The sequence below is a fragment of the Mytilus edulis genome, chromosome 9 (genome assembly GCF_963676685.1).
Source record: "Mytilus edulis chromosome 9, xbMytEdul2.2, whole genome shotgun sequence".
Taxonomy (NCBI): domain Eukaryota; kingdom Metazoa; phylum Mollusca; class Bivalvia; order Mytilida; family Mytilidae; genus Mytilus; species Mytilus edulis.
In genome coordinates, this window is record NC_092352.1 from 65,334,474 (window position 1) to 65,352,239 (window position 17,766).

A 17,766-nucleotide genomic window follows, 5' to 3' on the forward strand; every position below is an offset into this window, starting at 1 on the left:
GTGTCCATCTGTCAGTCTCAGATATCTATTGTCATTGACCTCGTTTTCATGTTTCATTGACCACACTTGAAAAAAGTTAGAGTTTATGTACCCCTCTTATAATGCTCCACTTAACGCACGTTATTTCTTTCGAGTCTGTGTGTCTGTTTGTTCGTCGGCCCGCCTGTCCCGCTTCAGTTTTTGGTCAAGGTAGTTTTTTTTATGAAGTCATATAACTTGAAACTTAGTGCACATGTTCCCTAGTGATAATGATATGATCTCTCTACTCTAAATGCTAAATAAGTGTTTTAACCCAATTTCACGGCCAACTGAACATAGAAAATGATATTGCGAGTGGGGCATCCGTGTACTATGGACGCATTCTTGTTAGTAATATCATTTTATGAATATAACTAAAGGATAACTGTATTTGGTTTATGCGTACATTGAAGGTCCTCATGCCTCCAGACCGTTTTCACTACACCTCTACGTCATTTCATGGATCAGTAAAATGGTTAATATTTCATGGTCTTTTTTTTTTTGCTTATTTTTCTTGTACAATATGCAATAGGTCAACTTTTTTTGATGAATGAAATATTTTACGATGTAAATGTCAGTCTGGTATGTTTTATTTGTCCTCTGTTTACGGTCAATTTCTCAGTTTGAAGATTTTGCTGAATTTAAGTTTTGTTGGTCTGTTTTTCTAGTTCTATAAGCAAACCTGCAAACGGTCAACTATAATATTTTGTGCATGTAATGATTGTAAGGTTTATATGTCGGTCTGGCAAGTTAATCTATGACCACTTTCATGATTCATTGACCAATCTTAAGTTTTCCTGGTTAAGTTTTTTCTTTTATACTATATGCAATAGGTCAATTAGATCTAAAACGTGTATTGACATGTCTGACTGGCAGGGTCCATCTGACTTCATTTTCAAGATTCATTTTAGGTTGGTCTTTAGATTTGCAATAGGTCGATCAACTTAAGCATATTTGGTGTATGATTATAAGGCGTACATGTATTTCCAGTTTGGATTATTCTACATTAGCCTCAGTTTCTTGGATCATGTTAAGTTTATGTGATAATTGTAGTGAAACTTTATATTTAGGACTATATCGACATGATATTGAGATATTTCAGTGTGGGCACTCTTTTTTAATGGATGACTTGTCTGCTCTATGATCGAGTTGTTGTTTCTTTGACTCATTCCCCATTTCCATTCTCAATTTTATGTATATTTCTTTTCCAGGTGGCAGTGACAGTGGCAGTGGCAGTTTAGAATAAAAATAACTTGACCGTTTATTTGGGAACAATAAGACCATGACATTAGCTCTAGCAAAACTTGGCAAGCTGACCAACCAGCTGTGCAAGAAGAAAATGTTAGATTCATCTATTCCGCTGGACAAGAATGATGTTCTTGAAATATTTAAAATTATTTGATATCCTAATTTAAAGGACATGTTAAAATGGTAAAATATTATTATCCGAGGAGCAGAAATTGTCAATTGTTAATTCCATTACAAATTATTTAGATAAAAGAAAAAAAAATATAAATTGAACACTCTGAATAACTTTTATATTGTGTTGTGTTGCTTAAATAATTACAAGACAGACTGTCATCGTGAAAGAACTTGGAATTTTGTAAATGAAGTGTACATACGAAATATGATCAACTGGATGATTCATAGCCTGCATCAAGGAAATAGAAGGGTGACGCAATAACCTGAAGGATTCATACTCTGCAATAGCATATAATAGGAGGGTCTGGCAATACACCGGGGGACAATAGTAGACTGTAGCATTGATAGAAGATAGGACGATAAAAAATTAAGTGAACAAGTTGAGTTTATTAACTATAATTGCATTAAATTTTATAAGTAATGAAATTACATTTTCTAATTTGTTGGAAGAAATTTCTTCCAAGAAGGAACATTAAATGAAGTGAACTTTCTGAGTTTAACAAATTGGAAAAAAAATTGTAAATATATTACAAGTTTCAATATTTGTTGAAAGAAATTTTGAATGATTTAATATTACTTGGAAGAAATGGAAGAAATTTCTTCCAACTTGAGAGAGTATGAAAATGAAGTGAACAAGTTAAGTTTATTAACTAAAATTGACTACTTTATTAGAAATGAATTTTCTAACTAGTTGGAAGAAATTTCTTCCAACTTGAGAGAGAATGAAAATGAAGTGAACAAGTTAAGTTTATAAACTAAAATTGCCTACTTTATTAGAAATGCATTTTCTAATTAGTTGGAAGAAATTTCTTCCAAGTAGGAACATTAAATGAAGTTAACTATCTGTGTTAAACAAATTGAAATTAATATGTAAATGTATTACATGTACATGTTTCTATATTTGATTGGAGAAATTTTGAATGGTTTGATATTACTTGGAAGAAATTTCTTCCTACTTGAGAGAGGATACAAAATGAAGTAATCAAGTTGAGTGCATAAACTAAAACTGTATACTTTATATGAATGAAATACATTTTCTAATTTGTTAGAAGAAATTTCTTCCAAGAAGACAGGACAGTTTAGTGACAAAATGTAGAGAACGAATATTGCTTTCCATTTTATTAATTTATAGGTTACTGTTCTTCATTTCATTGTGGTTTGAATGTTTTGTAAAATATGAATAGTAATTTAATATATATATCCAATAAAATAATCATATTAATGGTGTGTTTTTTCTATGTGTTCCCTTTGCCAGAGAAGAAATTTCTTCTAACACTATTTGTTTACAAAAAATTACCAACCAAAAGCAGAATATTAGCATCCGAAATTGCAAAATTAGGTATTTTCACAATAACAGCGAATTTCGACCTCTAAAAAGGACATTCTTGGATTTTCCTTTTTTTTATTTTGGACTCTCTTTCGAACAACTGATGTTCTTTAACCCTGCTGACTAAAATTGATCACAAGATGTAACAAAGTGGAACTTAATATAAATTTAATACTCAACAGAAAAAAAATTTAACTTGTGGCCACGATGTTATGCGACAAACATACGGTGTCAATATTTTTTTAGTACACCAGATCCGGATTTCGACAATAAATGTCTCTTCGGTGATGTTAGGGATCGAATCGAAACGGTATTTGGAAAGCCATATAGAAAGTACCCTCATTTTTAGAAAAAGTACCCTCATTTTTAGATAGACTCTTGAATATATATATATATAATGTTAAAGTTACATTCTTAGACACTTATATAATTTTATTTAGTAACTGCATCAGTTTATTTACAAACTGATCCACACCTAGATAGATTGAATGTTGATTGTTGCTATTTTTAGACACACTATATATATATATACATATTGTAGCGATTTTAGTTTGTATAAATTATTATTATGTAAGATGTCTTTCTTTTAAATACGTTTGGGTTAAATTTCATGTTTACAGGGCAATGCCCAGTGTTTTTATTTATTTGAACGGTTTCTATATCATTTAAATTCACCGCCCGGTATCTTAAGAACCGCCCGGTACCCCATCTTTGGAACCGTCGGGGTACCGTCCGGTAACCCCATCTTTAAAACTGTCAGGGTACCGCCCGGTAGCCAATCTTTAGAACCGTTGAGGTACCGCTCGGTATCTTTAGAACCGCCCGGTACCCCATCTTTGGAACCGTCGGGGTACCGCCTGTAATTATGTATATAAGGGGATGCGAGAGAGATCAGAGTGTAATAGAAAGAGAATAGAGAGATTTGAGATTGTCAGTTAGAAGTGTTGAGAGTAATATTGTGTTAGTGAATTAGGATTATTGTTCAACTGTTTTATTATGTCAAACTGATATACATTTAACAGATTACATAGTGATTTGATTTGAAACTTTGTGTTGTGGTTTGTTTTCTTTGTGCCATTTGAATATGGATTTTACGTAATTTACGCTACCAAAATAACACATCGACAAACACGAATCCATACAAAAACGACAACGCTACAAATGGCGGCAGCGGTGGGATAGCCATAAATTCATAATGAAGAGAATGGTTGGAATATCAGTGGGACTTAAACTATTTGGATACATGTTGATGTTCTTTACTACCTCAAGCGGACAGGAAGAAACATACGTGCACGGACTGTCTTCAAATACCCAAATGAGAAAGGAAAGTTTAATAGATAAGATGGAGTTACGTTTTGGACATTCAAACATGAAAGAAAGCTATCTTGCAGAGGCAAAACTAAGGAGAAGGAGACCTGGTGAATCGTTTAGAGATTTGGGGCAATCTATTGAAGATTTGTACAGGCGTGCTTACCCATCTCAGCCAGAACTTGTCCAAGAAAACGGCATCAGATCGTTTCTTGACGCTTGCGGTGAGTCTGAGGAGTTCCGCATGTTTATAAGGCGAACTAAGCATAAGACACTCCAGGACGCTTTTGCAAGTGCCATGCAAGAAGAATATAATCGAATGAATGAAGGGAATGTGACCAAGGTTGACAGGAGAAATAATGTAAATACAGCGGAAAAAGGAAGTGATGGTTATGAACTGAATTCAAAGAAAAGCAATTATTCAGAAAGTCCTATGAACAACCGAAGATATCAAAATAAGAGAAATAGAAAGTGTACGAATTGTGGAAAAAGAGGACACACAAGAGATTACTGTTGGAGTAAGACACGTTCAAACGATCAGAACATTTCAAATCAGACGGTACCAGAGGAAGACACCGCCCAGAATAGCAGTGGTACCGCCCAGCAGTTAAACAACAACCGGTCGGAGCAATAGGCCCTGCTCCGACCGACGGTAACTGGTGGCCTAGCAGAAGTTTAAAGGAGTGTACCTTGGGTAAACATAGGACGTCACGTTCCCGATATGGAGATTGACTTGGATCACTTATTATACCAAGATTTAACTCCAGAGTATCACATAACACCTAAGCGGTTGAGTGATGGTGCGTTTGTTATCTGCGAGAGGAACACATAGACAACGAATTATTGTCAGATAATATTGGACAAAATGACGTACGTAGCTGTGTTAACGAAAATATAAGGAAAGGTCGGTATGATGGTAGATAGTAAATAGAAGGACCAGCAATTACTTGCAAGATCGATACAGTTGCAAGATATACTTTTATAACAAAAGACAGCTACCGAAATATTTTGCCTGATAGTAGACCTATGCTAGGACCATTAGATACCAAGTTTGTCACAACTAGTGGTGATGATTTAAAAGTGTTAAGAACTGTTGTTATGACATTATCATGTGATGAATTTTGTGTTCAATTTCCAATTATTGTTTCAGGAGTAATAAATCATTTACTTGGAGAAAGTATTATCCAATCCATTCGATGTGAAAGGGACTGGGATTCCTTATTTTAAGAAATATGAGGCGGAAATATTCCATTTCATGACAAAATATGGACCATCTTAATTCTTTTCAAGGTATGGTGCATGTAAGTTTGTTTAACCCAACCAGTAAAGATATTATGTTGTTCAAAGGAACACATATTGCTGTGTTTGTACCAGTTTTGAATATCGGCAATTCTGTTCAGGTAGAAGATGAAAATGAAGATGTTTGTGGTATTGTTGAGCATCGTAATTCGTCTAATAGTTTGTTTCCTCAATATATGGAAAAGATGTACCAAAGCGGTATACAGAATCTTTCAATTTAAGAAGCCGATGAATATAAAAGGGTATTGCTGCAAAATTGTTGTGTGTTTGCTGACCCTGATGAGAAACTGGACATATATTGTTGGGAATGCATGAAATCATACCGGAGAAACAGATACCAATCAAGGAACTGTAGGACCATTCTTTATATAAATCATTGGGACCGCTGAACATTTTTTTATGAATGAAAAATTGAAACCGCCTGACAATTCTGAGAAAAAAATATTGGAACCACCAGACAATTCTTCAAAATAAAACATTGGAACCTCTTGGAAATAATTTTAATAAAACATTGAATACAAGGTTCGTCACAGCTAATGTTGGTGATTTGAAAGTGAAGTTAGGAACTGCTATCATAACTTCATTATGCATGTTGAAGTGAACATATAACATTGACTTGCATTGAGTTGAACTACATTGATTGTGTTTTTAGATATATATGTAACTGTACAGTGAGAAGCCTAGTTTTGTTTAATACGACATTGAAATAGGAATTTCAATTGCTAGTTGGGGGGATTGTAGCGATTTTAGTTTGTATAAACTATTATTATGTAAGATGTCTTTCTTTTAAATACGTTTGGGTTAAATTTCATGTTTACAGGGCTATGCCCAGTATTTTTATTTATTTGAACGGTTTCTATATCATTTAAATTCACCGCCCGGTATCTTAAGAACCGCCCGGTACTCCATCTTTGGAACCGTCGGTGTACCGTCCGGTAACCCCATCTTTAAAACTGTCAGGGTACCGCCCGGTAGCCAATCTTTAGAACCGTTGAGGTACCGCCCGGTATCTTTAGAACCGCCCGGTACCCCATCTTTGAAACCGTCGGGGTACCGCCTGTAATTATGTATATAAGGGGATGCGAGAGAGATCAGAGTGTAATAGAAAGAGAATAGAGAGATTTGAGATTGTTAGATAGAAGTGTTGAGAGTAATATTGTGTTAGTGAATTAGGATTATTGTTCAACTGTTTTATTATCACTGGGGTAAAGCTGATGACCGTAACTGCATTCACGGTCATCCCAAGATGTCGGATGAAAAATTAGGTCAGTTTCTGTATTGTCTGTTAAAGTGTTTCTATATCATTTTCTTTACAAATCATACATTGAAACGATGAAAATTTATAAAAGAATCACTCGAAAATCACTAATTACTTCTGAGAAATGTGCATGAAACGGGAAATTCGATTTGAAAAAATCGCCAAGATGACCGTAAATCACAATCGAGATGACCGTAACAGAATCAGCGATTCATAACAAGGCTGAACGTAACTGCTTTTAAGATGACCGTAATTTGTAAATGATGACCGTAACTTTTAAAGGATGACCCTCAATTCTAAGAAATATCCGTATTTATATAACTATCTTTTTGTATCAAATGATTAATCGTGTTGGTATACACATATTAATATGAAAGTTTTATTCTATAGGTAGAAGAAAATAAGACGTGCTTCAAATGCAAAGATTACCATATGTATCTTTTTTTACGGTAGAGGGTTCAATTTTTCAAATGAATTTGCCAAATGACATGCGGTGCACAGCCTTCAACTGCTCGACAAAAGATGTTTCTGGGATTCCTTTTAATAACATATAATAAATACACATTTTTAAAAATGCCAAAAAATTGCATGTACACCCATTGATATTATATCGTCTTTCATTTTGTCGTGCAAATAAAATAACAGAAATATTTTGAAAATATCATTCGAATAAACTAGTGAAGGTGAGCTCCAGCAAAGTAGATCCTTAAAATAGTATTGTACGAAAAGCGTATCACAAGGCGGAACGTTGTCAATTTGTATATATACAGAAATGTTATTCATACAGTCAGGATTCTACTTCTTCAAAATTATCTTCCCATTACGCCAGTTCATGCTCACAGTCGTAGAAATGGAAGCCATTGTAGGGATGACGCTCTGACAATTTTGCTCTTGAAAACTGATAAAATCCACATAGCACCATTACGATCGATCGTTATATGTCAGTTATATTTTAAAATACAAATGTATCTACTAGCTAATGAGCATTAGTTAATGATCTTGTCTGCATTGATTCAACTTAAGGTTCATCATAACAAATGGACAAGTATGGCCGTATTTTCACCTCAAAAACTACTCTGTGTACAGACTTACCTGTGCTGTTTGGAAAGTTTTAATGCCTAGCATCCACTAGACATATAAAAGTTAAATGCATTTTGTGTTTAAGAAAGATAAAATCTTTCTTGGTTTTTGATGGGCATTTTTTTTCCTTTCTACAGAAGGTGCAAAAATAAACAAACACCTGAATTACTTTGATACTGTCCACTCACTGACTCAGATAAACTCTTTAACTCACCTATAGTTGTGAAGATACCTGGTGTCCATGTCAATTAAGGACAATGAAAACAATACAAACCGGTTTTTTTACCTGAGGGAGCATCTCATAGTTGTACAACAACTTAGTCAATTTTCACACCTTTTGCATGAAGGAAAAAAAATGCCCATCAAAATCCAAAAGAGATTTTATCTTTATGAAACACAAAATGCATTTAACTTTATTATATCTAGTGGATGCTAGGCATTAAAATTTTTCCAACTTTACAGGTAAGTCTGTACTCAGAGTAATTTTTGGCATGTGAATACAGCCATATTTGTCCGTTTGTTATGATGAACCTTAAAAATATTGTCTGTTTGGATGTCAGATGGAATTTTTGAAAATTCTTAAGCATTTAAAAAAATTCTAATTAAATATTTCGTGGAAGGGCAGACTAAACATTTTCAGTGGTTGAAGATTATAAACCCTAGTTATCACACACACATTTTCATCATCCAAATTAAAAGACTGTCGTCAGGTACTTTTAGACAAAATTGCTATTCGAACACACCTACTCTGTTTTTGTGATTCATTAGATAGGTATCTCAATTGACCCATATATTTCATCTTTTCGTACTTTCATTTTTTTTATGTTATAAAGTAAACCTGTAGCTTTGATATATAATAATGATAGAATCTGAAGCGAGATGCTATATAAAATACTCTTGCTTTGTACGTTTTAAAGACAAAATATACACCCCAAACATGCCCTAACATAAAAAGGTGCACTCGATTTTTCTCTTTTCGATACAATCGTTACTTGTTTTGGGGAATTTTTTCTTGATTCACATAATGGAAGGGCAGACACGAAAATTTCTGAACTAAAAGATTGACATGTTCTCCGTCCGTGATAAAAAAAAAATCGGAGGTTATGCATTTTCTACATCCAACTTATAGATACTATATATAAAAAAGAAGATGTGGTATTATTGCCAATGAGACAGCTATCCAGAAAAGACCAAAATGACACAAACATTAACAACTATAGGTAACCGTAAGGCCTTCAACAATGAGCAAAGCACTTACCGCATAGTCAGCTATAAAAGGCCCCGATAAGAACCATGTCGTCGACTTGATATCTTATTGTTTTGCATTACTATGTAATAGATACATTGAAAACTTATGCAAATGGTGTTTTTAAAATAAGAAAATTGTCGTTTTATTTTTTTCTATTAACTTTTTAAAATTTTGTTACTATATCAAACATTACAGTTAACTTTTATCGCTTTCTCGATAAACACAGAGCTTCGATTCTTTTGTTCTATTTCAAAAGTGTTTCCGTCTGCATATATCAAGACAAATTAAGATTTTAATCTGCTTCCTCTGGACCCATACACATGGGCTCGATTACCAAATATTCGTATGTATTATTAATGTTTTTAATGCTCCATTTATTGGCATTATGTTTTTCTGGTCTGTGCGTACGTTCGTCCGTTCGTCTGTTTGTTTGTCCGTTTGTCCAGCTTCAAGTTAAATAAAATTGAAACTTAGTACACATTTTCCCTATGGAATGATCTTTTTAACTCTAATGCTAAATTACAGTTTTATCCCATTTTCATAGTCCACTAAACATAGAAAATGATAGTGTAGATGAGGCATCCGTGTACTAGGGACACATTCATGTTTCTTCAAATTTTCGTCGTATCGCTGTAAATTTGTGTTAAAATTTTAATGTCGATATCAATAAATATTTCATTGTTTACGAGAAATATGCAATTTACTATCATTGTTATAAATCCTAAATATGGCCAATTATATTATAGTTAAAAAAAAGAAATTTATGAAACATATTTATATCCGCTAACCGAGCCCCTATTGAGATCGACAAACTCAACAAAAAAGCTTTGAATACAATACGGATATTTCTTAGAATTGATGGTCATCCTATAAAAGTTACGGTCGTCCTATATAAATTACAGTCAGTCTTTACAAATTACGGTCATCCTTTACAAGTTACGGTCATCTTTTTACCAATCACGGTCATCCTTGTTTTATGTTACGGTGATCTTGAAAATATTTTGATTATGATTTACGGTCATCTTAACGATTTTTTCAAATCGAATTTCCCGTTTCATGAACATTTCTCAGAAGTAATTAGTGATTGTCGAGTGATTCTTTTATAAATTTACATCTTTTCAATGTATGATTTGTAAAGAAAATGATTTAGAAACACTTTAACAGACAATACAGAAACTGACCTAATTTTTCATCCGACATCTTGGGATGACCGTGAATGCAGTTACGGTCATCAGCTTTACCCCAGTGATTATGTCAAACTGATATACATTTAACAGATTACATAGTGATTTGATTTGAAACTTTGTGTTGTGGTTTGTTTTCTTTGTGCCATTTGAATATGGATTTTACGTTATTTACGCTACCAAAATAACAAATCGACAAACACGAATCCATACAAAAACGACAACGCTACAAATATATATGTCGTGTACAAGTTGCAATTTTGTACAGGTTATATATAACATGTTATAATTTGTACAATGCTAAAATACAAGTTATAACATGTACAAAAGTACCTCATACATGTTTAACATGTACAAAATATTGCTTTAAAATGGGTTTAACTTGTACAAAATATGTTTCTATTATTACATTTACTTCAATAATATTTTCATCATTTTTTTGTTAATGCCCATTTATGTTTTATCACTCACTTATAGTTTGATTTCTTTTTGATACAGTTAATGACCAGATCATTCAATTTAATGATTGCTTAAAATACCTTAAAACATAGAATGAGTGTTTTCGGATATAAGATTGAAATCTTTGATTGATGACTTTGTTGCCTTTCGTCCTACTACTGGTTCTATGTTGTTACTCATCTGCCATTTTTCAAAAATGAGCTTTCTTTCTTGTCATAGTAGCCATTGATAGTTTCAAAGTTTTTAGTCTCTCTGGATAACTCATGTCTTTGAGAGCTGGTAGTTGTTTTGTTACCCTTCTTTTGACTCCTTCAATTTTATCAATGTTGTTTTTCTTGTATGGAGATCATACTGAACTAGCATAGTCCTAAGGAGTTCTGACCATGGTTTTATAATGGTATGAATGTATCCGTACCCAAGTATTTAAAAGTTCTTCTGCGAACTGCAAAAATGGAGATTGCATTATATATTCACTTTTTCGCTTATGTGAGTTCTGAGTCGATTAGGACTTCTATATCTTTTTCCTCTTCAACCTTTGCTATTGTATGATTTAGAGACTATACTTTGGTGAGTGTTCAGTGTTATTTGTTTTCTTACATATTTTCATGTATCTAGATTTTTCCACGTGAAATTTTAGTAACCATTTGTCAATCCATGCTTCCTTCTTGTGTAGGTAATCTTGAATACTAGAGAGGTTTGTCGGAAATTTCAAATATTGACATCAAGCGTGCACGAAAGAGGGCCTTTTGACAGCAAATACAAGCTGATAGCGTGACATAAAACTCAAAACTAGATTAACTGTTCTGTCTCAAGATGATAACGTTATCATTCCTATGCCCTCGCATCCATTGATAGGGGCCCTGTCGATGAAAGCATAAAAGGCGTGGTGATGAATGAGAATGCACATGGGTGGCTCTATAGTTAGACAAATAAAGGGATACTTCAGAAGAAACCATGTTCATGTTTTGGAAAATGCAACTTTCAATGTGTTTCAAGTCCAAATGAGTGATACGAGTTTGAGAGAGATACATGAGTTAGTATGTAAGTTATAATTGAAGGGAGGGCAAGGTTTTGTGCATTGTCAGTGTAAGAAAGGCAGCTGTACTCTTAGTCTGGTAGGTGTAAATGTAGAAGAATGAAAGTTTTGAGCAACTCGAGGTTTCACATATCTCTGTCTTGTAGCAACAAGTAAATATACTTGTTTCTAAAATGTATGAAAATTTACTATTGTATGCATGCTTGCATTGTGTAAATAATGCACCTTCCTTTGCTTTTGATTATTGTTCTTTTTATTTGATAAATTTCAATCTTGCATGTATATTCTGCTTTATTTTTAATTTCAAATTTTGTATAAGTTAAAACCATTTTCCAGCAATATTTTGTACATGTTATAACTTGTATTTTTGCATTATACAAGTTATAACATGTACAATATTTTTGTACATGTTATAACCGTACAAAATCGCAACTTGTACACGACATATATATATATTGATAACAACTAATATCCTGTGAATAAAATCCAGAAAAATTAGCCTCATCACTTTTTTGTTACAATTCATCCATAATCTGCCTTCTCGAACAAGCTGTGACATAATATAATAGTATAATGTAAAATAACAAAACCTACTGAACTCGAAAGAAAATTATTATATCTGGGACTATTATAGAAATAGTATAATACAGCTGTAGTCCCAAATTATATTATTAACAACAATGTGTGAGCAAAACAAACAGACACAATAAGTAAATTATGTCAAAAATTGTGTAACAGCAGCCAACGTTGTGTAACATCTAATCACAATGAAAACAAACAACAATGTCAAAAAAGAAGAAAAAAATGGCATCTAGACATTTTTTAGACAAGGCATATAAGCGAAATGTCCATAGCACAAAAACACAGTGGTGGGATGCATAAATACCTAGCCACTTTTAGAACTAAAAATGGGCTAAACCCTTATGATAATAACAATGATAAATGATAAGAACACACTATATAAAGCGTAAATAAGATAACAAAAAAAACGTCAGTACCTAGAATATTAGCCTCAAGAGCATTGTGTTTTTTTTTGTGAAAATGTCATGATATTTACCAACTAAGTCTTGTGTTTCTTCTGATAAACCTTTCCATGTGTAATCCAACAACCGTTGAGAATTGTTGTGGATTTGTTAAAAACAACAAGACAACTCGTAACCAGATTCTACGTAACACATTTATGATATTTTGATAAATAAAAAAGACTAACAGCTTCGACACAACTTAATATCGATGCGCAATGTGAAACCTTTATACGGGATCCGTCTTTTTGGCCTGAAGTCATTTTTCTAAATGAATGGTTTCCATGTTCAGTTTTTCTACCTACAAAGACCGAATAACCATTATATACGGCTTGAACTGTCGCGGAATAATGTCCGCAGTACCATATCTACTGGAATTTTAAAATGATAAAAAGATTGACGTCATCAATTAATCAGAACGCTGGCTAAGAAAATCAAAATTCCACTTCCTTAATTCAATCGACAACCAATACTATCTAGCATTTGGAAATTGCGCCAATTAACACTGCCCAGAAAAATACAGTTTACGCGCCCATGGAGGTGTTGCGATCTTGATATCTAAAACTTAATCTCCGTATGTCACAGCATTGGTATTTATAGCAATAGTATATGTGGTATCGAACTGAAACATTCCTAATTAACCTAGTATATGTTTTAAATACTTAATGGACACGTACAAATCTTATTCGAAGTACGGGACGGTATATATGCATGGCGATTTAAATTACAAGAAATGTGGATGACGATATTTGTTTACCCAGGATCGTCGTTGTCAACTTCTTGAAAGTCTCCTTAACATTATATCATAACACGTTCAGGACTTTGCCAAAGATCCTGTATGTACATTTCAATCTTATAAAGATAGTCCTAAAATAGGGATATATCATATACTAGCAGTTACAAATAACGAAAATACACGAGATGTTTACAATGTATTTGTCCCGACTAAAGCATATTTAACGTTTCTGACCACAAGCCTATAGCGTGTACGTTACTCATTAAACAATGTCATGCTGATAGTGACAACTTATACGAAAGTTTTATGTCTGACAAAGTCTCTTGGACCAAAGCGTTATAAACGAATTCAGTTAATGACTATTCATTTGCAGTCTCACAATTTTTATGGTATGTTCATATACTGTAATTACCAGCGACCAAAGAAGAAATCGAGCTCTACTATAAGACTAGTATCAAATTGCTGCTCAAATAGCTGACACGTAAACACATCACATAAGCAATTTGTGAAACATATATAAGCCATATTGGACGAAAGTCGTAGATTTATCACACAAAACAATGCTTAACAAGCGCAGTTTATGAATACTTAACGGAAGAGTTCACGATAGAAGCGATCAATTCTTTGCTGATTATTTAAGAATTGAATGCTTCTTTTTGTAACTTCATTGGGGTGTAAAACCGTTGATCGAGGTACATTTTGTATGAAGAGCGGGATAACTACATTTGTTTAGCTGTGATCATGAAAACACGAATTTCTGATTTATTTTGAAGATACAATGTTGAGTGACCTTGAATGTGTGTTTTATCTGTCCATTTGTTTCTTTTACCTACATACGATTATTTACGACTCACATGTTTGTTACAGCTTTGCAATAATTTTGGTGTTTGGATTTTTTTTCTTCGCACATAGTACAGACAGATTCTATTTTTGTTTTTGATTTTCTTTTAGAAATTTTGTGTGGGTGTGGGAAAGGGGGGATGAGGTCGGGTTAGTCATTAGCATATACATGGCGAATAAATAAATAGATTTCACAGTTTTAGATATATTCATTATTCGTCCACATATACATGATTATGTTTGCATTTTTTATGAAGTCCATTCCAACATCTAACACAAACAGTTCTCGTTCTCTTTCTCCCATCCCACCCGTTTCTGTCTGAACAAACGCTATGTACAATCTTTTTATTTTCCGTCGGGGATCTTACGGAGTCGTATACGCGCATTACTTGGTTCACGATTAGGGAGTCTTTGCTTACGCGATAAAAGATGCTCTTGTGCGAGCTCCTCAAATATACTTTGCAGAAATGATAACCTCGAGAGACGTGGTGTATCACTATTTTGTTTATAAAGTAAATAAGCATTTGTAAACCATTCTTTGTAGTAGATTGAAAACAACTTGTTTCCATACTTTCATAGTTTTTCTATCATCGACATATGCACTGACAAGCTGATCAGCTAGATCTACTCTTCCCATTTTTGTGTTATAATGTTCAATTATTTTTTGTTTCCCGTTATTATTAAGTTCGGCTCTACATGCAGTGGATAACAGACGGATAAGTTTCCTACGCCTAGCCTCCTTATACACACATAGCAATAACTGTCCTTGTATTAAAAACTTCGTTTTCATTAATTGTCGGGTTTTTTTTATATCTCTAGCGTTGCATGGCACGATTTTGACGTAAAGTTCCAGTCATAAATGTCCCTTTCCGCAGTAGTTCTTTTGCTAAATCAACTGACGTGAAAAAGCTGTCTGTGACAACGTGGTAGTATTTATTAAAAAAAATTGCACGAATCTAAAAGTAAATTTACTTCGTAACTTCTCTGTAACATTCTGGCAGGGGTTGGGTCATAACGCTTTTCTTTATATACATTAAGATGAACAATGTATCCCGTTATTGATTTAACAAGCACCCATAATTTAACACCAAATTTCGCTGCCTTTGAGGGTATATATTGAATTATTATTGACCTGCCCGTGTCCCTATCAAACTTTCATCTATGCTTAAGAATTGATTTGGTATATAATATTGTTGAGAACAAAAGCAACATTTTTACCTATCATGTGAAATAGAAATACACCAAGCAGGTGACAGCATAAAAATTTGGTCACGCTACAATCTAATTCTTTTTTGGTCAGCAGCTAGGCCATCGAAATATATTTTTTTTTCTTCAAAAAAATCAATCAAATAGCTTCAGAAGCAATAAATAAAGAAATAAATGATAGTTATTTTCAACATTACAGAATTTAAGATTGAAACTCATTTATTTCTTCATTTGTCATAACTTATAAGGGCATACGATACAGTTACATGTGATAATTGCTCTTCATTTTTTTTATATAGCTTTGGATTTCAAATATTTTGGCCACGAGCATCATTTAAGAGACATGTATTGTCGAAATGCGCATCTGGTGCAGGAAAATTGGTACCGTTAATGTTATTACAGGGGGGAGGTAATGACGTAAAATGTTATTTTCACGACGTCAAACTATGACATATCGGGAAAAAGATGCATTTTTCGACTGATTTTTATCATTCAAACTGATTTCATTTGAAAACGAGTGCATGGACCCCTATTTTTTAAAACTTCATTTTGTTTCATTTTGCAGGGAGATTATGTGGACCAAATTTTATAAAACTGTAAATAGTGCATTTTTTAAATTTTGATAAATATACAGCAAAAACATTACGTTTTTTTCTCAATTCATGACCATTTGATAAATATGAGTTATTTTTGAATAAAAAATGCATAAATTTTTAGGATACTTATAAAATACAGAAATTTCAAATTATTTAACAAAGAAACAGTTTGTGTTTATCTTTTAAAACAAAAAAGTTATGGCTTTCTTTTGAAAGGGAAAATACGGCCACAAATCAGAATTTTGAGCAAATATATAAAATTTTGACCTCATTTAACTCAAAAAGTAGCCCATGAAGGTATATTTTTTATTACATATTTGATTTAATCAGGCAAACAAAAGCCTATATGGAAATTTTCTTCAAATTGTAAATACGGTATCAAAACTGTATCGTATGCCCTTAATATGGTCCTAATTGTTCTGTTAGTAGTATTTACTTGTTTTTTTAAATCATTGCATTGTTGTACTGATATGCGTTCGTGCTGAAGTTATAAATATCAGAAAAGTTTTAAATGCTTCAATTTCGGTCAAAGATCTTAATTTTTATAGTTTATTATATTTTTATCGAGATGGCTTACAAAGGCCTTGACAGTTGCTAAAAAAAATCAATTTATTTGTTAAATACTGTTTTAACTATACGAGCGTAAAATATGATTGCATATAATGTTGTCTTGATAGTTTCAAAAGTAAATCAGAAACAGGTAATGGGTGTATTGTTCTCATCCATTGCAGACACAGTTATCAGTCTATGGCATAGATACATGTATCTATTGAGAAACCTTTTCCAATGTTCATTCCGTATGTAATACAAATTCAATCTCACACAGAAAGTATCACACGTTTTACGTAAAACATTCTCTTTCCTGACAAATCTCACTGTGCTTACTTTCTGTTTCTCACATTTGATCCCTTTATAAATAATCAGACCAACATTTTAAGGTCATAATGTATCTAATTTAAATCACACAGTCAGGATTATTGATTTGGTTGTATAGGGTAGCACTTATATGTTTGATGAAATTGCATCAACCATGGTATATTTTAATAAGAAGAAATACATACAGAAAATAACAATGCAGGAAAACAAAAATAAATATATGAAAAAAGAAACATTCAAAATTTTGAAAAAAACTCATGTATACATAAAATGACCAACACATAATTTGGCAGCACGTTGGTTTTCATAATGACAGAATTTTACTTATAGTACAGTATATATACTTCTAAAAAAAAAGCTGTCTTATTATTTTCCAGCAAATTGTCCAGTTGACTATACTTACAACAGAAAAAACAATTTATGTGTAAAAATAAATAATGCAGATGTCTTAAATTTCAATGATGCTAAAACTGAATGTGAGTCTATTGCAAATGGTGGACTAGTCACAATTCGGAATCAAAATCAACATGCTTTCATCGTTAAGGAGCTAAAAAAATTGTTATGTAAGTATACTATGGTTTTATTCAGAGTTAGACAATATGAGCTGTACATGATTGTGACAATCAAGAGTTATATATTGTATACATTCGAGCTAGACAATATGAGTTATATATTGTATACATTCGAGCTAGACAATATGAGTTATATATTGTATACATTCGAGCTAGACAATATGAGTTATATATTGTATACATTCGAGCTAGACAATATGAGTTATATATTGTATACATTCGAGCTAGACAATATGAGTTATATATTGTATACACTCGAGCTAGACAATATGAGTTCT

General features: G+C 32.8%; 1 protein-coding gene across 1 annotated transcript in view; it reads left to right on the plus strand.

Annotated features, from left to right (window-relative positions):
• The window catches only part of LOC139488819 (alpha-N-acetylgalactosamine-specific lectin-like), a 57,584-nt gene that overhangs the window by 27,961 nt on the left and 11,857 nt on the right, over positions 1 to 17,766 (plus strand). The window contains exon 3 of the mRNA XM_071274752.1: positions 17,294 to 17,479. Coding sequence (XP_071130853.1) covers positions 17,294 to 17,479 — 186 coding nt within the window. The remainder of the gene's footprint in view (positions 1 to 17,293; positions 17,480 to 17,766) is intronic.